At 40.3% G+C, this 21,663-nt stretch overlaps 1 protein-coding gene across 3 annotated transcripts in view; it reads left to right on the forward strand.

Annotated features, from left to right (window-relative positions):
• KHDRBS3 (KH RNA binding domain containing, signal transduction associated 3) overlaps positions 1-21,663 on the forward strand; it is a 201,299-nt gene that overhangs the window by 173,408 nt on the left and 6,228 nt on the right. For 2 of the 3 annotated variants that reach the window (XM_028852934.2, XM_028852937.2), the window contains exons 8-9: positions 15,977-16,035; positions 17,921-18,539. In XM_028852934.2, coding sequence (XP_028708767.1) covers positions 15,977-16,035; positions 17,921-18,012 — 151 coding nt within the window. In that variant the 3' untranslated portion in view covers positions 18,013-18,539. Of the gene's footprint in view, positions 1-15,976; positions 16,036-17,920; positions 18,540-19,467; positions 19,527-21,663 lie in introns of those variants that run through there. The other variant, XR_013396975.1, reaches the window with a different exon arrangement.

Genomic DNA, 21,663 nt, shown 5'->3' on the forward strand with positions numbered 1-21,663 from the left:
TAAGAGAAAAAGGATTCTGAGTGTCTCATGAGAGATTAAGGTTAAACACAAAGCAAGAACTTTCTGGCAGATCTGTTCGAGGGTATTACTGTGACAGGTTATTCAGGTTTCATCCCTAGAAGTCTTTGAAAGTGGAGAGATAATCATTTCTCTCAGATGATTAAGACAGTTTAGCCTGAAGGCCAGTAGATGGGCCACATGACCTCTGAAGGTCGATTTCTTCCCTTTGATTCAGCCAAGTACCAGTAAGTTCCCGCACTTTGTAGTGGAGATAAAGTTTAGAAGTATTTCACAGTAGAAAAGGGAAAGGACCAGCTGTAAAAGACAAAGTTCCTGTCTCCAATTCTCTGGCAAAGCTGTATTAGCATTTGAAATCCTTTTATTTGACAAAGTCATTGTTATATCTGAGTTTTTGCAAACTTAATTACAATAGGGTTAAGGATAATAGTCACCATTTATTTTGTACTGACTAAATGGCAGGCCAGTGACTAGTGTTTTGTGTAGGTGAACTCATTTAATTATTACTCGTTCATTATCAGCCTGGCTGTAAGACAGCTGCAGCAGGCACTTGGTGAGCAGAAAGTATAAGCCAGATTCCTTCATTCATTCATTCCTTCTATCAGTGTCTTTATTGAGCACCTTTTATGTCTGAAACACTTTAGAAGCTGGAACTCAAAAAATTTAGCTGCCTGCCCAAGCTTACCCTGCTTCTAAGTGGAAGAAGAGGATTCAAAACTCAGAGAGCCTTTAATCCATTCTCTGGGCTCTTAATCATTGCTGCATGCTAGGTCTCCATAATAATAATGGACTTTGTCCATAAAATGCTTTACAAACAATCGTCGTTGATCCTATAGCAGCCAGTGAAATAGCTAGAATGTGAGATGGAGAGGCATTGGATTGAGGTATGAAGAAATACTGAAGTTATCGATTGGGACATCTAGAATACTGTAGGGCTGTTAGAACCCACGTTCTATGTCTGAGCTTGAATACTTCACCTGATAGGAAAGCAAATGCTCTAACCCCAGTATACTCAGTAACTCCTGTCAGGCTTCTGACTGTTTCATGGCAGCAGACTCCACCCAGATAGTAACTTCTGGAAGATTACGGAAAAGGCCAAGACAATGGGCAGAAACACCTCCGGAGGGAAAGCATTCTGCTGCTGGACCCTGTTAGGAGATGGTTTATGATAGGAGTGAAGAGATGAGAGACAAGCCACCAGCGTTTACAGCGACATGCCTGGGAGCAGAGAGGGAGTAAGGAATGTCTGGTAGGAAGGCTAGAAAACCTCCTGGAAGAGAACCTGGAACAAGTAATTGCCTATGGAGTCCCAGCTGAGCTTTATGGAGCATCAATGCCTGTGCTTTCCTGAGGAAGGAGCCCTTGGGTCTGGAATTCCTGTGGTGGTCTGGGTTTCAGCAGACTGACTCCCTGGAGAGTATCTGGGTAGTGTAATATTGCTAATTTTGATAACATAAAACCTTGGTGTCAGAGAAATTAAGAAGAGCATTGTTGTATTTACACAGACCTTTGTTCTAATCCTGGCTTCACCACTTACCAGCTGTGTGATTTTAAGTAAGTTTCTTAATTTACCAAACCTGCTTTTTTTTTCTGTTTTGTGAAATGGGGTAATATCTATCTGCAATGTGTTATAAAGTTTAATATATGTATGTATGTATACAGATGTGTTGCTTAACAATAGGGATACATTCTGATAAATGCATCCTTGGGTAATTTCATCACTGGGGTAACATCGAAGAGTGACTTACTACCCAGATGGGATAGCCTAATGCACACCTAGGCTGAATGATGCAGCCTCTTGCTTCTAGGCTACAGACCTGGACAGCATGTCATTGCACGGAATACTGTGGGCAGTGGCAACGGTGGTCAGTATCTGTGTATCTAAACCTATCTAAACATAGAAAAGATACAGTAAAAATACGGTATTAAAAAAGGTGGTACACCTGTGTAAGGCACTTACCATGAATGGAGCTTGAAGGACTGGAAGTTGCCGTAGGTGAGTCAGTGAGTGGGTGGTGAGTGACTGTGAAGGCCTGGGACATTGCTGTGCGCTATTGTAGACTTCATAGACATTGTATGCACAGGCTACGCTGCATGTATTAAAAAGTGTTTTTCGGCCGGGTGCAGTGGCTCACGCCTGTAATCCCAGCACTTTGGGAGGTCAAGGCGGGCGGATTGCCTGAGGTCAGTAGTTCAAGACCAGTCTGGCCAACATGGTGAAACCCCATCTCTACTAAAAATACAAAAAAATTAGCCAAGTGTGGTGGCATGTACCTGTAATCTCAGCTATTCAGGAGGCTGAGGTAGGGGAATTGCTTGAACTGGGGAGGTGGAGGTTGCGGTGAGCCAAGATCACGACACTGCACTCCAGCCTGGGCAACAGAGTGAGACTCCATCTCAAAAAAAAAAGTATTTTTCTTCAATAATAAATTAACAGCTTACTATAACTTTCTTACTTTATAAACTTTAATTTTTTAACTTTTTAACTCTTTCGTAACACTTAGCTTAAAACACAAACATATTGTACAACTGTGCAAAAATGTATCCTTATTTCATAAGCTTTTTCTGTTTTTAAACTAATTTTTTTTAACTTTTTAAACATTTTTGTTAAAAACTGAGACAGACACACACTACACAGTGTCAGGATCATCTACATCCTTATCTTCCACCTCCACATCTTGTGCCTCTGGAAGATCTTTAGGAACAGTAACATTCATGAAGCTGTCATCTCCTGGGATACGGGTACCTTCTTCTGGTTACCTCCTGAAGGACCTGCCCGAGGCTGTTTTACAGATCAAGTAGAGATAACTAAAACAGCCTCAGGCAGGTCCTTCAGGAGGTAACCAGAAGTTATATTTTTTTCTTTTTAATAAGTAGAAGGAATATACTCTAAAGTAATGATAAGAAGTGTAATACGGTAAATAGAAAACCACTGGCATAGTCCTTTAATTTTATTTTCAAGTATGATGCACCATACCTAATTGTATGTGCTAGCCTTTTATATGACTGGCAGCACAATAGATTTGTTTACACCACTGTCACCAACACAAGTAATGCATTGCATTATGATGCTACCACACTACAGCAATAGAAATATTTCAGCTCCATTATAATCTGAAGGGACTGCCCTGGTATATATGGTCTGGCATGGACTGAAACATCATTATGCGGTGCTTGATTGTTTATGTATACACATGCGCACACACTTCTCTACAAAACCCAATGCCAAAGTGTGAAGGAGTTCTCTCAACTCGCTGTCTTCGCTTGATCTTCTTTCACTTTCTCTTGAACTTGATCTTTTGGTCCCCACCCTGCTACTGAAACAACTCTGTTCAGATCCTCAGTGACCTCCTCTGAGCACCTTTGCCACACTTGATGAGGGATCTGTCCTTCCTTCTGAAGAGTCTTAGGCCCTCACCATCTCGGAGCCTCTGGGCTCCTCTCTCTCTGGCTGGGTGTTCTCCATCTCTTGCTAGACCCTCCTCTTCTTGCCCTCTGCATTCTGGAGTCAAGGGGACTCACTCCTTTGACCTCTTCTCCATTCGCTCTCTTCTCAGTGGTCTCACTGTCTCATGGTTTTAACAACCAAGAGCAATGATCATGACTCCCAGATTTATGTCTGCAAGTCACACCTGTCTTCTGATCCCTGGATTCTCTTTCCAGCAGCCTCCTCTCCAGAGGGGGGTCTCTCAAACCTAACGTGTCCCAAATCAAACTCCTGATCTCTCCATGCCCTGAAAGCTGTTGCTGCTATCCTCTTCCCTTTCTCTGTAAATGACAATTCTGGTTTTTTCTTGGAACCAAGAAAAATTTCCCATTTCACTCAACCAGGATTTTAAACACACACACATAAGAAATGAAAGCCTCTCAGTGACCTGCATGACCCTACATGGTCCACCTGCCTTCTTACTGATTCTGTGGCCCTGTCTCTCCCTTGTCCTCTCTGCTCCATGTGCACTGCCTTCCTTTCTAGCCCTCAGCTGTACCAAGAATATATCCCCTGAAGGACTTTGACATTTAATAGTCCCTCTGCCCACAGTACTGTGCCCCCAGATAATATCTGCATATCTCCTCCAATTCCTTCAAATCTCAGCTCAGAGGATACCTTATTAGAGAGAGTTCTCTGACTACACCATAAAATAACAATCTTAGTTCAGTTCTTCCAATCTCCTAGCTGCTCTTCTTACTCTAAGTAGCACATATGATCATGCGACATATTATTTATACATATATATAAATGGTTTGTTGTCTGTCTTTCCCACTAAAGACAGCTCCCTGAAAGTAATGCATTTGTGTTGTTTCTTAAATGTTTTAAATAACTTGAATCCATGCATGAATGAATCAATGCATGCATGATATGATTGTCTCGTATTGTTTGATTTCATGCATGGCTACTGCCGAAGTTGGTAAGTGGCAGAACCAGGACTCGGCCTGGTCTCACTGGAGCAGTTGCTGTCTCTCCTGCACAGTGAGGTGTTCATGCCCTCACCTCCCACTGGGTGCTACAGAGATACTTAACAACAAGGCTGTGCTGCTGTGCACCCCAGTTTGCCTACAAATGCAAGGGTAAAATGGATAACTTTCTTCTAGAGCAATGGCAAGACTTAATAAGCCAGGTGAGTCCACTTTCCTTGTAGAATGTATAGAAATATCAGCTCATTTTGATGCCACAATAAGGTTCAGATTTTAATAGTCTCTGTTTTACAAAATAGAGTCTCTGTTTTACGAAGTACTATTAAATATTTAAATAAAACCAGTTTCGTTGTTTTTTAAATTACTAATTTATAAGAGGAAAGGATCTGTTTTCTCAGCTATCATTTTAAAATTCTGTTTTGTCCCTGGGGGATAAATTTTCAGTTGTGATTTTTTTAAAGATTTTATTTTTCCCACAGTCCTAGATTCACAGCAAAATTGAGAGGAAGGCAAGATTTCCCATAGACACCCTGCCTCTACACTTGCACAGCCTCCCTATTATCCACATCTACCACCAAAGTGGTATGTTCGTTACAATCGGTGAACCTACATTGACACATGATCATCACCCAAAGTCCTTAGTTGACATTAGGGTTCACTGTTGGTGTTGTAGATTCTCTGGGTTAACACAAATGTATAATGTCATGTGTCCACCATTAGAGTATCACACAGAGTACTTTCACTGCCCTGGACATCCTCTGTGCTCTGCCCAGTCATTCCTCCCTCCCCTCAACCCCTGTCAGTTGATGACTCAGTTACATGTGTATACACTTGATATCAACCCATTTCTTAAAATAGGACTCTATTGTAAACTGGGGTTTTTTGTTAACTCTTAATTAAATGGGGAGCAGGAATGATTCCTCAAATTATTTTAAGTCCTACTTCCCACTGTTTTTCCCAAATCACATTTTATAGCTTGAGAAACGTGGTGAAATTATTTTTTAAGTTTGCCCTTGTTTTCTCTCCCCTGTCAGCACTGTGATGGATGTTCTCCTGAGCAGTGAAATGTCTAACAGTCAGGTTCACAATATCAACTCTGAAAGCTCTATAATTTAGAAAGCCAGACCTTCAATTTTTGTAAGCTGATAGGATTGCTGAGCTTTTCTCTTAGAGAGGGATTATCTGATTAAACTATAAATTTGGTTTGGCATTTTCAATGGAAAATTATTTAAATATTCCAATTATTGGCAAGTGAATGTGATTTTTAATTCCTAAAGAACATTATTTATTTGAAACTTGTTTGTTTCTCTTTTCTTACATGCTTGGCACTAGTAGATAAAACATGCTAGTTAGGGAACTGAAGCTATTCCCATGTTAAAACTGTTTGTAAGGATTTGAGGGTGATCTCTATATTTGCATTGCTGATGTGACATCCTAGTTCCTCTGACTTTTTGCTGTCTGCCCCAGAAGACAGAGCTTTGTAGTCATGGTATTATGTGAGATCTGAGACTAAGCATTTGTGACATTGGGCTCTGTCCTCTGGCTAACTAGTTAGTGAATACTTCCTCCCTTATTACTGCTGGACAAGGAGACAGTTTTCCAAATAAAAGAATCATTCTTCAGGCAAGCGTAATGCTCACTCTGCCGGCCTCCTAAAATTTACTGAAGCCATGTGTCCTAGGCCAGTGGTTCTGAAAGTTTTTGATCTCACCATCCCTGTATACTTCATGCTCTTAAAAACTAGTGAAGTACATTGGTGTGGTGTGGGGAAAAAAATTACCGAGAGCCACAACATGCTTTAGTGTATGTGGTTTATATATATTAATATTTATTACATTAGAAATTAAAACAGAAACATTTAAAAATATTTATCAGTCATTAAATGTGACAACCCATTGCTTGTAAATATAATCTGTTTTTATGAAATATCTCTATTTCCTTAAAAAAATGGTAAAAATTGTGGCTTCTCATTTATGCTTCTGCATTCCTTCTGATGTGGTATGTTGTTGTGATTGAAGTAGTTGGAACAACAGATATGTAGCTGGAAAGGGGAAAGTAGCCTTTTCAAATAATAGTCGCTATTCTTCTTTGATAGTACATCAAAACTTGGCAGGTAGTAGTGTTTGTTTGTTTGTTTGCTTGTTTGTGTGTTTTTGAGACGGAGTCTCGCTCATTGCCTAGGCTGGAGTGCAATGGCGCGACCTCGGCTCACCGCAACCTCTGCCTCCCGGGTTCAAGTGATTCTCTTGCCTCAGCCTCCTGAGTAGCTGGGATTACAGGCATGCACCACCATGCCTGGCTAATTTTGTATTTTTAGTAGAGATGGGGCTTCACCACGTTAGCCAGACTGGTCTCCAACTCCCAACCTCAGGTGATCCACCTGCCTCAGTCTCCCAAAATGCTGGGATTACAGGCGTGAGCCACCGTGCCCTGCCCAGCAGGTAGTAGTTTCTTAAAGAATAGTTGTAATGTAGACTGTAAAACCATACCAGTAATCTTTTCATACTCTGTTACATTAAAATATCTTGGTCTCCATACACTTGATGGGTTTTTTGGCATCATGCATGGATCATTTGAAAAATGTCACTTCGCTAAGTTATGCGTATCTTCACAGTGCTGTGATACATTTCATTAGGCAATATCAAAACAGTCATATTATCACCACTGATCTCACAGAGATAAGTATTGACTTTGCCATCAGTTTACAGTAGCAAATACTGGTTTTCCAAAATTGCAGTTTCTACTGGAATGCTCAAATTCTGTCATTGGTAACCAAAACTGTCGGTTGTTTTCCTTAAGGTGACAGTTGAAAATGTGAACCAAATACCCAAGTCTGAGTAAGCCTAGTTCATTGCTGTGAGTTATTTCAGGTAACAATGATGTTTATGGAAAAGGCAGCTAGTTGACCTCACAATGTAAGGAATGGCCTCAGGTGCTTTTCCTTGAGATCACCCTTGTACTTCAGTGTGCCCCAGAATTGCTTTCAAGAGCACTTTCCCCATCATCATACAGAAGTTAAGATGTGTCTTTAATAGTTGAGATTTAATAAAATTAGTAAACATTTACTTCATCAAGGACATTCTTAAGTGAAAATGCCTTAAAGAAAAAGAATTATCATGCAGCTTGGTGCCACTGCCTTGACTTTTGGTCAATCACCAACAATTTTACCCATCACATAAAAGTTCGGTACAGTGGGCCGGGCGCGGTGGCTCAAGCCTGTAATCCCAGCACTTTGGGAGGCCGAGACGGGCGGATCACGAGGTCAGGAGATCGAGACCATCCTGGCTAACACGGTGAAACCCCGTCTCTACTAAAAAAAATACAAAAAACTAGCTGGGCGAGGTGGCGAGCGCCTGTAGTCCCAGCTACTCGGGAGGCTGAGGCAGGAGAATGGCGTAAACCCAGGAGGCGGAGCTTGCAGTGAGCAAAGATCCGGCCACCGCACTCCAGCCTGGGTGACAGAGCGAGACTCCGTCTCAAAAAAAAAAAAAAAAAAAAAAAAAAAAAGTTTGGTACAGTGAAAAAGACAAGTAACATCTTAGTGTTATTCTGAAAACATTTTGACTTGATGAAACCCTGAAAGAGTTCATAGGTCACACTTTAGAAACCACTACCCTGGGCTATTTTGAAAAGTAAGATGCAGTAATGCTGTGGGAGAGGTGGACTTATGATGGATCCAGCAGCAAGAGAAGAATAAAGCAAACTGTCTGAAACATTTGACACCTCACGCAGCCTTCCATCAAGGGACTGTCCTCACATTGTAAGCCCCTTGAGGGCAGAAATAGCATCATTGCCTCTAGTCCCATGGACAGCAGTCTGTGCATGCGAGGGACACCCCCACAGATGGGCTGAGCTTTTGCCTCACTCATCAGAACTGGCCCCGTCTGGCCTCGGAATTCTCAGGGTAAGAGGGACAGGCTAACAGTAATGTATTTACTCTGAACACATTTAACAAAACAAGACGAGAATGAAGTTACTGCTGTCTCTTTTCCCAGATTAAATGACAGTAGCCATAGCAGTGGCATTGCCCCAGTGGGAGCACTAGTGAACAAAGACCAAGGAAAAGCCAAAATTCAGCAAAGTTGTAGTCAGGTGACTGGACTTTGGCTGTAACTCCTTTTTTCACCCAACTTGCACAACCTAATTGTGGAACATATTATTCAATACCTTCCTGGGGAAATATTGTTAAATGTTATAAAAGAACTATTGGATAAGTAAGGCTCTTATTGAAAGCAGACTGGAAATTTTTTAGTCATTTATCTTAAAGGAATTTAAAATCTTCAGTTATGTATGATAATGTGAAAACAAGAGTAGTCCCAAATTTTATTTTAAATATTACTTTTCATTTATTTTGCTTTATTTATAAAAAATTCCTAATGGTTAGTAGAAGAATTAAAGTCTCCTTCTAAATAGAAAGGAAATACTAAACTAGGTCAGTCTAGAGCAATTACCTGGATTATGCATGACTCTATTTTTCCAATCTCATAATAAGCATTTAGTAGATGTTAGCTAAAGTCTTAAATTTTATCATAACAATTACAGATACAATTTTCCTTAAAGGAATGGGGCAAAATAATCAAGAAAAATTTTTGCATTAAATTTAAATAGTGCAGAACTTAGTAATGTGACTTCCGAAGGAATTTACTACTCCTTCGCCCACTCCTCCCAGATTGTCACAGACATGACAACAAAATATTATTATTACAGATGAGTCATTGAGACATGGACAAAGTTTGCAGTCCCAGTGTTTGTATGAGTCATTCATGGATCTCTTTTGGAATGCTGCTACGTGCTAGGTGTCAGCACTGTCCAGAACAAATATGAATGAGGTGTCATTCCTGTCTTCTGTCTCAGTTTTCTTTCCTGTAAAATAATATGTCTACCTCAAATAATATGTTTTGAGAATTAAAAGATTATCTAAGTGCATTGTAAACTAAAAAGGACTTTTAAAAAACAGTAGATTGAATCAAGAAGATGGACTAAGTGCCTATACCTGATCCACCCACCCATCCTTTTTAAAATCCCATGAAGTGACAGAAACAAGTTTTGAAAGATTCCTGAGAAAGAGGAAGTAGATGAAACCAAACCTCTGAAAAAAACACAATCGGACGAAACCCCATTCGAGAGAAGGGTGCTGGAATGGTAGAGTGGCTTAGGGAAGATGTAACCAAACCACACCAATGGCTATAAAGGATAGAAAGAGGCTCAGGGTTTTCTCAGAACTGATTGAAGAGCTGCCTGTGAAACAGCAAGGCTGGTCTGCTCTGCCTCCAACTCAGTGGTTCTGAGTGCAGGGTAATGGTGTTGGATCCCCGAGTAAAGCTGTAACAATGTGAGGCCAAACCTCGGGTAGTCCCACCCTCTGGAGGACCCAGGAGCCCCCAGAGACAAAGCATACGTTACTGGCACATCCCACCCAATAGTATATTGTGTCCTTCTCCATAGCCACCAGAAGAAGCCTATTTTAAATAAGGGGTAGCTTTTACAGACAAGCAAACTGAGAACCTCAAAAGCAAAAACTAACATATCTAAAATTTACAAAGCATTTAAGAAACGTCATATTTAACAAACTGGAAAACACCTTGAGTAAACAGCTCACAGAATAGAAGATGATTATAAAATAAGTGACTAAATCTTAGATGGATAGGAAGACATAGCGTTCAGTTATAGAGTTGGGAATTTAGAAGTTAGTAGATGGCTTGCCAGGTGCCATGGCTCACGCCTGTAATCCCAGTACTTTGGGAGGCCCAGGCAGGCACATCACGAGGTCAGGAGATCAAGACCATCCTGGCCAACATGGTGAAACCCCTGTCTCTACTAAAAATACAAAAATTAGCTGGGCATGGTGGCACGCGCCTGTAGTCCCAGCTACTTGGACGGCTGAGGCAGGAGAATCACTTGAACCCGGGAGGCAGAGGTTGCAGTGAGCCAAGAGCGCGCCACTGCACTCCAGCCTGGAACAGAGAGAGAGAGCGAGACTCCGTCTCGAAAAAAAAAAAAAAGAAGTAGTAGTAGCTAGTGAGGTAGGAAGCAAACCAGGAAGTATAACATCCTGGGAGCAAACCGAAGAAAGTTTATCAAGGAAGAGATGTAGTGATCAACTATGTCAGATAGTTACTGATCGGTCACATAACGTGTGGATGAGCACTGACCATTGAATTTAGCAACTTGAAGTTCAATGGTTAACTTGATAAGGGATAAAAAGTTTAAGAGGAATAATGGTGATGATTGCAATGAAGTTGAAAGGCTAACTGGTATAATCCTAGAAACTGAAAGAGAGGAAATCATAGAGAGTGGGATATATGAAGTTGAAGACTGAAGTGATTGCTAATGGCAAGATCCTAGAGTGCAACGTGGAGGGGATGGCTAAAGGAGGCCGGGTCAGTGGACAAGAGGAGCCAGAAAGTTGAGAGGCCTTCATGTTTGAAGGGTCATCTTCCCATATGCTGACATCACCAGGACTCAGGACAGTGATGCTGTTTAGAGATTGAAAGCTGGGTGTTTGTTCAGAGGAGTGAAGCACGATGGTCTGGAAATGGCAGAGGTGTCTGTACCTTAGGGGCGGGAGGGGTTAGCCAAAAAAAGGAAAAATACTCTCCTTTCCTCTAGGCCCATTGTATTCAGCCATTTTTGCAGTTGCTGTGAAGAAGTGCCTGAGGCTTGGTAATTTGTAATGAAAAGAGGTTTAATTGGCTTACAGTTCTGCAGGCTGTACAGGGCCTCAGGGAGCTGTTACTCATGGCAGAAGGCCAAGTGAGTGGGAGCAGAGAAAGAAGGGGGTGGCGCCACAGGCTTTTCAACAACCACATCTTGTGAACTGAGCAAGAACTCACTTATCACCAAGGGGATGGTGCTAAACCATTCATGAGGGGTCTGCCCCCATGATCCAGTCACCTCCCACCAAGCCCCACCTCCAACACCCTCCAACACGGGGGATTACATTTCCGCATGAGATTTGCAGGGGCACAAACATCAAACCACATCACCCAGTGACATCTCCGCTGTAGGAGTTAAAGAAAAAAGTGGAGAGGGTTGCTGGGGAAGAATTGTCATTAGAGGTAAATCAAGTTTTCATTGAGCAAGAAACTTTCAAAGAAGAGATCGAGACTATATAAGGGATTTTTGCTAGTGATGGCCTAATGTGTTTCTTGCCCATTCTCATATTTGGCCTAATGTGTTTTCTTGCCTGTTATCAATGTTAAAAGTTGTATCCATAAATGAAGAGATTTTTAGTGTTTTTCTCCTTTGCCATATGTTGGGTTTTTAGTTTATCCTTGGGAAATAGGATACGTCTTTGGTTAATAGACATTTGAGGTAGACGAAATGAAATGCTGCGAAAGCAATTCAGACGGAACTGACAGGTATGAGAATGGGACCCAGCTGCTCCCAGCTCCTCGGCTTGATGACAGTCTTGCAATAAATAATCAGAAACTGGGTGAAATGATAGCAAATGTCAGTTTTAAAGTTTTCACTTGTCAAAACTAAGATTGTCTTATCACCAAACCATTGCAGGACCTAATCATGCTACCTTTTACCTTCCGTGCACTGAAAAACATTCTCTACCCTCATTTTTATTATGCTGAACTATGTTATAGCACCTCACAGTAAATTTCCAGTCTATGGTTATGTTCATTACTGCTCAGTTCATTTAATAAAGGAGGTTTAGTTTGGTCAGAAAGGAGTTGTTAACCCTTCTCTTTATTAGTCGCAGGATCTGTCATTTACAGTTCCAAGTTAAACAATCAGGAACTATCTCAGTCAAGGAAATCCCTTTCCGTGTTATGGTGAGGTTACTCATTTATCTGTGCAACAGAGATAAAATTCTCAAGAACATCAAGGTTGTATTTGTCTTAGGAGCCATTACGATCTAACTTCTGACCCTTGGAAAAAAGACTGAGGTTCATTTTATTTAGTGCTGAGTTTCCAAGAAGCATTTGCCAATTTATTTTCAACAAAATGAGAAATTATGTTGACTATGGTGGGGCGAGATGCTGTGAAAGAGCCATGGAGGATGTCAGAGCTGCCAGGAGACCTGAGCAGCGTCTAGACCAGCCCCTGATTTGGCAGATGCACAGGAAGACCCCCACATGGAAGCCGCCCTCCCAGGGTGGCACCGCGGGTGGAGGCCCAGGCCTGGACTGACAGCTGACAGACATTTTTGTCAACAGCTTTAATTGAGTCTCAATTTCAGTTCTCAAGACAAGAGAAATATTCTGTTAATACTTTAATAGCATTCTCATATTTAAAGCTATCATAAGTTAAGCAGGAAAGCAGTGTTTTTTTCTTTTGTTGTTAGTTTCTGCTGGTTTATTATCTTTTTGAATATAAAAATTGATCTGTTCTTTTTCAGTTAGTCCTCCTCTTCTCACCATAACTGTATATTATTCTGTGAGGGAAAATTGGGACTACAGAAAGGAAACCAGAGAGAGACTAAGGCAGTCCCAGATCACTATGATCATGTGGCAGCATGTTTCATGTGGGCCCGGCTTCTGTTTCTGAGCACGAGGAAGGATCATTAAAGCCCAAGGGAGGGCAAACAAGAGAAATTCTGGAAGAGCAAAAGGCCAAGCCAAAGTGGGAACCAATCCGATAAGGTGGCCACCCGTGGTGAGCAAAAGCCACCTGTAGCATTTGTGTTCAGCACATGGCAGTGGTAGTGTTCGGAGCTTTGAGTGTAGGTGCTGCCACTTATAAGTTATGTGACCCTGGGCAGATGGCTCAGCTTGGGCCTCAGCTGCCTCGTCTGTAAAAGCATAGAGTTTTTTTAGATTAGGTGAGCTCGTGCGCGTGAGAAGTTGTCAGTAGGGCAGTGGTGTGGCTCGCAATTGCTGCATTCCTCTCACACTCCTTTTCCTTCTAAATTGTTTTAGGAATGCCAGCCCTCAATTTGAAGACCATGTTTTAAAACTCTATAGCTACACGTACCTCTGTGGAAAAATTGCACATTGCTAGTTGGTATATTAGGTCAGCTATAGTAGGGACTATTCTGTAATGTGTTAAGCCAGCGGAGCTTAACACAGCACATTTCAGATAACTTATTTTATACAGAGAGCTCAAATCAACCACCATGTTACACTGCATTCAATTAACTTGTAAGGGTATGATTAAGCCAGGATAACAAAGTGGGGCCTATGTTCTACGTGTAGAAGAAGTATTTTATCCTAAGGAATATTCTGGTCCAGGCATTTGTCTTTTATTTATTTATTTATTTTTCTGTGATGGAGTTTCGTTCTGTCGCCAGGCTGGAGTGCAGTGGCATGATCTCAGCTCACTGCAACCTCCGCCTCCTGGGTTCAAGCGATTCCCCTGCCTCAGCATCCTGAGTAGCTGGGACTACAGGTGCCACCATGTCCAGCTAATTTATATTTATATATATATATATATAGAGAGAGAGAGAGAGAGAGAGAGAGAGAGAGAGGTATTATATAATATATATATAAAATATATATATATATATATTTAGTAGAGACGGGGTTTCACCATGTTGGCCAGGATGGTCTCTATCTTCTGACTTGAGCCTGCCAAAGTGCTAGGATTACAGGCGTGAGCCACCGCACCCAGCCCAGTGCAGGCATTTTTCATCAATACTTACTATATTTGTTTGAACTGCTTGTAGACACCTACATTTTTCAACCTGTTTCCTGCCTCTGCTTTGCATATACTGTTTCTTCTGCCTGGAAAACCTTTGCTGTCATTGCCTCTGTCCATTCCTTCTCCACCTGTCTTCACCTTCACCCTCCTGTTCCTTCAGAACACGATGCAAGCACTGCATGCTCCAAGAAGCCATTGGTGACACACTGGAGTGATGGAGGTGGCCCTTCTCCGTATACCCACTTAACATATGTAACGTGAGGGTCTCCTCCAGGCCAGAAGGGTGAGAACCAGGACATGCTGTCGTGGGAAACCAGCCTCACTCAGGGAGACTAGCAGGGTTCTCTTTGGAAGTGGCATTTAGGTTCAGGGCTTGAGTTGGAAGTAGCCTGGAGGAGAGGAGAGAAGGGCCTTCTAAGGGCAGAAGGAGTAGCAAATGTAAAAACTTATGCTCATATTTTGAGATAAAAAGGAACATAGCTCCATTGCTTACACTTTTCTCATAGGAATGGCCATGCTGCGCTGTAGTCATTGAATGTGATGATTAGTCTCTGGTGTCATTTTCCTGAGAAGGAAGATGTTGGGAAAAAGTCCGTGTGGGTGTGACCACAAGTCTGGCCTGTGTAGGCAAAGAGATTCAGCTATACCATTCTCCATGCAATTTAGGCTGACTTCTTAGCTCTTCTGGTCTGCGGTGTCCTTACCTGTCAAATGGGTATGGCAGTTTTACTCTCTGAGGCTGGGGGTGATGTGGGATCGCAGTGACTGGTGTTCAGTCGGCATTCACAGCATGCATCTGTGCTCCTCAGACTGTGACTTCCCTAGGTGTTAAACAGCTGAGCTGGATCGTTTTCCGTTTTGATTAGAAACCTCTTTATTGTATGAAATTGGGAGAATGGGGATGTTTCTTTTCATGACAGTCTAAGATAACAAATTCAGGATGGTTGTTTCCCTACAAAATTGAGTCAAGTGGGAAAGAGGAAAGCCTGAGAGGGTCCGTGGAAACTCTTTCTCAGATACACAGAATGGTTATTAGTAATCTAGACTTTTCACAAGTCTGTTCCTGTAAAAAATTATTCCTAGTTCAAATATATTGTATAGCTCTGTAGGCTGTTTTGCATCATCTGCAAAATGGCAGTGGTAACTCTTCTCTCTCGCTGTCAGTGATGGCCCCTTCCTCGTGCTCTCTCAAGGATGTTGTGCATTGGAACGTGGATTTGCCTGTACTTTGGAAAGATCCTTGGCCTCGTGTAACCAGACTTGTGACAAGATTGCAGAGATCCATTTCTCTGCTCTCCTGTCCCATGTGGCCATGGCTGCTGAGTCACCTTTCCTTTTCCTGGCAGTTTCTGGATGGTGATGCAGCAGTGCCGATGAAAGAAAACATTTCATCTGGGCATTTGTTTTTAATGTATTATAAGGTACAGCACCCACAATTCATGCAGCACCAAGTTCTCTGGTAGACGAGGGTGTAAGAAGAAATAAAGTCTTTGCCTTCTGTAAACATCCCATCTATTGGAAAGGAAGTGTTTACCTCCTCCCCCACTCCCACGGTGCCTTGCACAGGCCCAGCCCTAGCTCTTGGCACACTGGGCTAGAATTGTCCAAACACATCCTCCCTCTCTGCAGACTCCCAGTCTTCCCAGGTCAGGTCCTGTCTTTGTATTCCCTCGTGCACTTTTAGGCACTTACCGTGTGTTGGGTGGCCAATTGTTGTGGTTAAAATGTCAAAACATATTTATTATGCATTAAAATTAGGGAGCTAGACAAGGGGCCTTTGATAATCCTAAAGTTAACACTTCCGCTTTAGAACTTTGTGATCTCGGTCGGACTTCCTTTGAATGTTCAGTCCTGCCCTTCATTAGTTGTCTTTAAGTTTTACAGTACTTTATTGAATACTGTTGAAACTCACAGCCAGATGATTTTGTCCTTTGTTTTGTTTTGTTCACTGCAGTGGTGCTGATTACTATGATTACGGACATGGACTCAGTGAGGAGACTTACGATTCCTACGGTGAGTGACTGGCCAGAGCATGTGAAGAGAGGGAGGAGAGGTGGCCATAGAAAGACCTTAAAGATCTTAATGGGAAGAGATATTTATAAGGACATTTGGACTCTGAAACAGCAGCTTCCTGTCAATTCGTTTGTGCATATCTAGCTATTTTTAGAGGCTTCTTTATTATTTAAATATTTAAAGAGGACTAAAGACTTGGCAAAGATTGCATGAATCCAGATTCTGAACTTCAATTTTATGTTTGGGTTGATTGTCGTGTGCTGATTTTCTCACAGAGTAGTTTTTCAAACTGCAGACACTTGATAGCTGGGTCTTTTTGAAGTGTCTTTGTTTCTTGACAGCGAAGGGAAATGAAGCAATTGAGACTACAGCTCTGAAGTGATTCTCCCACCTTCATCTTTATATTTTAATTCATTTCCAATCTCAAACCCTCTGAAAAAGATTACACTGGGAGTCATTTCATAAAGGTTACAAAAGCACTGAACCAAGGAGGAGATACAGGGTCTGTAAGCTTTACAGGACGGCAGGCAGCTAAACCCCTCTTAATTCAGTGGAGCTGGTAGAGATGCTGGGGACTTCATGTCCAAAGTCTCACTATGCAGAAGGATGACAGGTTTAATTAAAAGAATTGGCGGCAGCAACATAGCAGTAGTAAGAAGAGCCTTTGCCGCAGGGCAAGGAGATCAGAGAACGTGAAGCTTCAATCAGTTGCAAAGCTCTGATGAATCCCTGGACCTGGTGCAAGTGTATCAGGATTGTGGTTAAAGGATGTTAGGACATTTCTCTTAACAGAACTGAAAATCCATTTTCCGGTGTTAAACCTTTTGAAGTGCATTTTGTTGTATCACCTGCCCGAAGCTGTGATGATTGCACCTTGGATTTGTTTTTTGTTGTTGTTGTTGTTGTTTTCTGGTTATCCGCAACAAACACTTAAGAGAAATATGTTCGTTTGCTGAATGCAGGCTACTTAAATTGATGCAAGTTAGCTTGAGGGAATGATGTTGATTACATGTTTTGTATCAAAAGAAGAGGTCATTTTAAGCATTTTTCCTTCACAGCTTTTTAAATTGGTCTCTGTGGACACATGGCTTTTAAATTGCTGTATGTTGCAGCAGGGATGTTAACTGTTTGATGTCAAAGACTTATAGATAACTCATTAAAAGTTATCTTCAGGCTGAACAGGTGTTTAATTTCAGGAGATAAAGGTGATAGAATGTCCTTGGTTATTAATACCATTGTCCAGTACGGATTTAGCATTATGATGAATGAAATCTGACATTATGTCGTTAAATTTATTTCATATTCGTAAAGTGTTATTGAGAAGTGAAGTTCAACCCAATGCAACTTTCCTTCAGTCTTTCGGTGAAAGCGCCTATGAAAAGTGAGATCATGTTTCCCTTTCTCAGTCTGCCCCTTCCCATTTTGCTCTCCAGTTTTCTTCTCCTTTGTCTTCACAGATGTGCATCTATGTTTTTTCTTTGTTTTTACTGTTGGAAAACATCTAAGTGATCCTTTTCCTGTTCTCTTTTTCACTCATAAATGTCCAGATGTTTAGCAAAAGGCAATTCTCTTTGCTACTTGAACTTGTAAACTGTTATTAAATCAGTAACGGAAAGGAAAGTCCTTGCAAAGTTGGTTGCCGTTTCACATACAAGAACCGTTTTTCTTCTCATGCTGACAAATTTTGCAAGTGAGATGATAATTTTTCCTTGTGTTTGTAATTTATTTAAGTAAATTCCTTGTTTGTTTTTCTTTTCAGTACACCAGGGGTATATATTTTCAATATGACATGTACCTTTGGTTCAGGGCTAAGTTAGAGTCTGAAAAATGAAGCCTGTGGGATTCGTGGCAGCGATCTAATTGTGGTTCATCTTACTGATTGTAGGACAAGAAGAGTGGACTAACTCAAGACACAAGGCACCTTCAGCGAGGACAGCAAAGGGCGTCTACAGAGACCAGCCATATGGCAGATACTGATTGTACTGTCTGATGTTGTGAAATAGCCAATCTCCACCAGTCCTGTATACTGTTCAAAGTAATTTTTTTCTATGAACAATCCCTTTTTAAATAAATCAAAATGCTTAAAATCTGAATGGATGGAACTTAAAACTACTTTGTTGAAACATCAACCTGGGCAGAAAAAAAAAAAAAAAAGACATGTAAAATTTTGTTATTTCCAGTCTGTATATGAAAAAATAGGTCATCAAAAGGAAAAAAAATAACTTTGATTAACTAGTGTTAAACAAAAAATAGGTTTACTAAATATGTTAATCTATTCTTTTAACATAAGCCTCACCTTTCATTTTAAAGGTTTCCATAGAATTTAGTTATTTGATCTTTCAGCCATATGCTAGTTTTTTTTTCTCTTGCCAACATGCGTAAAAAGGGAAGCCAATTACAAGTGCTAATAATGTGGTATTCTTTTGTAACTCAAGTCTTGAAATGTTCTGTAGTGTTAAGCAAAGTCTCCTCTTGCTTGATACTAAATAAACTTTTGAAAGAAATTTTGTGTGTGTGAGCTAACAATTTCATGGGTTTTTTTTATTTAAAAAGGCCTTCATAAATAGTTGTAAACAGGGAAAGAATTCATTTAACAATGCTTGTCATAAAAGGGTCACACTAAACATTGTACAACTTATTTTAAAAATGGTATAAAATTAAATGTACCATTATATACTCACCATAGACTTAAATGCTGTTTAAAGAATCCAAATGGTATCGAGCTGCTTGAGTGGCACGTTAAACTACGCAAAACCAAATCTTGTTTAAAAACTGGTTTTAAAATAACTACTGGATTTTCTGAAAAAGATGTGATCAGTTTTCATCTTGTTGAGCGTTTTTTCACTAGTGCAACTTTGGATTTTTTATGAGAATTTTGGTACCTTAATGAACACCTCGCTCCATGCTGGAAGCACTAAGCACAAAGCTTTTAAAGACTTTCTGGCTTGACTAATTGAGGTCGCACTCGCCAAGGCTGAGGATGTGTAACCCTTAAACGGTCTTCATTTTCAAAGGTAAATAAATCAAATAAGATTTTTAATCTCACTTAATTTATCTTAATATAACTAATAAAACCAGGGAGATTACAACTTAGCAAGTTTCATTATCCATTTTAGAAAAGTTTTAAGATCACCTAAATTCTCATTTTAAAAAGTTTAATTTGTTTTAGTAATCTAAAAAGCCTTAGTTTAGTCAGTTTAATTGGGGCCAATTACTCCCTATTAAACAACTGTAAAACCTCATAACTAGTTATTTGTAATACATTATTTGGTTAGTAATTGAGGGCACTTCTTAAAACTGACAAATATTTAATAAAGTTATTCTTTAATCATTAAGCTTTTTTAATTGTAGATTACGTAAAATGTTTAATTTTTATTTCTTGGGGGATTTTTTTCTCTTTATTTTGAGTAAAAAGGTCTTTTCTTTTGTTAGGAAATGTCAGCCATCTTGGAATGTCACAGGAACTGGTTGAACACCTGAAGCAAACAAAGGTAAGTTTGCCTTTTTGTTCCAATTATCCTGAACTGTGTGGAAGATGAAGACAATTTCACGCTTATCTGAAGTCACATGGAAAATTTCCCCTGCTGATTTCCTAGTACAACACCAGTGATTATGTCAGATTAACTCCAAAAGTCAGAAAAGAAGCTTCCTGAATGTAAACAAGTCAGGCCCAGGAAGCTTCATTATAAGCGGCAGAGATTGGAGGCTCAAGTTCATCCTGGTATTTAAGTATTCAGATTACTTTCTTCAGAAAATATCTAGCAGTCTAGTCAATAGCATGAAAAAAATTTTCCAGATTATTCAGTAAAAAGAGCAGTTTGCCAAACTTAATATATAATATCTCAATTTTTGTTTTCTATGTGCATGCATAGGCAAAAAAAATTACACAAATATGCTGGAAATTTTTGACAGTATTTCTCTTAGTCTTGTGGAAGCATGGTTTTCTGTGCTTCGGAATTTTGTCTCTGTTTTTACTTCTTCTTGGTTTTTTTTCTAAAGCATCAAAAAATACTACTTAGGCCGTGATCTTCCAGAGGGTCTTTTTCAGTGTTTGTATTTGAGCTCTGCCAGTAACTGTGACTTTGGGCAAGTCTCACTTTCTCTATCAGTTCAGTGAAAATGATGCTTATCCCATGCACTTGTTAGAATTAAGATAATATCGTCAGAGTGTTTTGTAAGCTGAAAGTGATACAATCATGTAAAGTTTAATTGTCAAAGTTGTATTTACATATTTAATATCTATGAAAAATATATGACCTTGGTTTTCCCTAATAGCCAAAATTAGCCTGAAATAATTAAATTACTTTTAGAAAGAAAATAATTCTCATCATTTTTGTGGACCAAACTAAGTTTATTGTATTTTCTTTATGTTTGTCTGTTTGGATTTTTGTTGTTGTTTGTTTTTCTCTTACGCGGAATGAGAATGTGATGTCCACCGCATCTCTGTAGTGTGTGATGTTACTGAAGTTTTTCACAACTTTTTTCTTTATTAAATAATTTTTTAAGGAGTTGGCATATAGAATAATAAATCCAGAATTATGGAGAGGTAGAGGGTCAATCCTCAGGTGCTCTTCAGAGTTAATTAATAGGAAATACTGTACAATTTTATACTTCTTGTCATTTTTTCAAAGCATCCATAACTTTATCAGACTGTAAAAAGGGATTGTGATCCAGAAAGGTCCAGATCACTATCAGACAGGAACTTTCCCACTCGGCCTTCGAGATCTTCTCTTATCTGGCTGATGCTCCACCAGACCTGATTTTTTTCTGTTTCCATGGGAAGACCCTGCTATAGATAAGCCTGTCTTCTCATGTCTCTAAGAGCACATTTCATTGTTCCCGAATTGCTTCCTTCTCACCTTTGTTTTTGCCCCCGTGGAATTCATTTATTTTCTTATATGACAGCATCCATGGAACATGAGCTCCATACTGGGCACAACAGGGGCACTGGTCATACAAAGACTGATAAGACATGGAACCCTGTATTCAAATACTGCAAAACCAAATGGAGGTGACAGCCCATAACACACAACTTGCTGTCGCCTGTATCTTTGCATGAAGAAATCATACCCGTCCTTCAGAACTCAGCCCCATTCCCTCTCTTCCATGGTGTCCTTACCAGTTAAATCAGGCTGTGATCCCTCTGCCCTCTCTAAAGAGCATACTTGGTTTATATTTCCTTATTTTACTATTGCTATCATATGACTTACATTGGTTGTAAGTTGCCATAACAGCCAAGCATGTGCTTATCACTTTCTGTAAATTATTTTATTGAATCCTCACAGCCATAAGAAGGTGTCATCTACATTTTAAAAAAGGAAGAAATTTAAGCTTCAGGAGGTGAATTTCACGCTTATGTTGCTCATGTACCTTATAACTGGTAGAGCCCCGATTTGAACCGATTGACTTTAATCCAGAGTCTTTGATCTTAACCATGTTGTTACAGTGTCATTCTTTATATTACAGTGGCTCCTCCATTAGATTCAAGGCTCTTTAAGAGAAGGAGCCTTTAATTTTTGTTACCTTGTTTCCCAGAGAGTATCTCACACAAGGCTGAGCATCGTGAATGGTAACTGCCCCTTTCTCTCTCTCTTCCCTGCCCCTGCCCCAGATTCCTTCATGGAGTCT

The sequence above is a fragment of the Macaca mulatta genome, chromosome 8, assembly GCF_049350105.2.
Source record: "Macaca mulatta isolate MMU2019108-1 chromosome 8, T2T-MMU8v2.0, whole genome shotgun sequence".
Lineage (NCBI taxonomy): Eukaryota > Metazoa > Chordata > Mammalia > Primates > Cercopithecidae > Macaca > Macaca mulatta.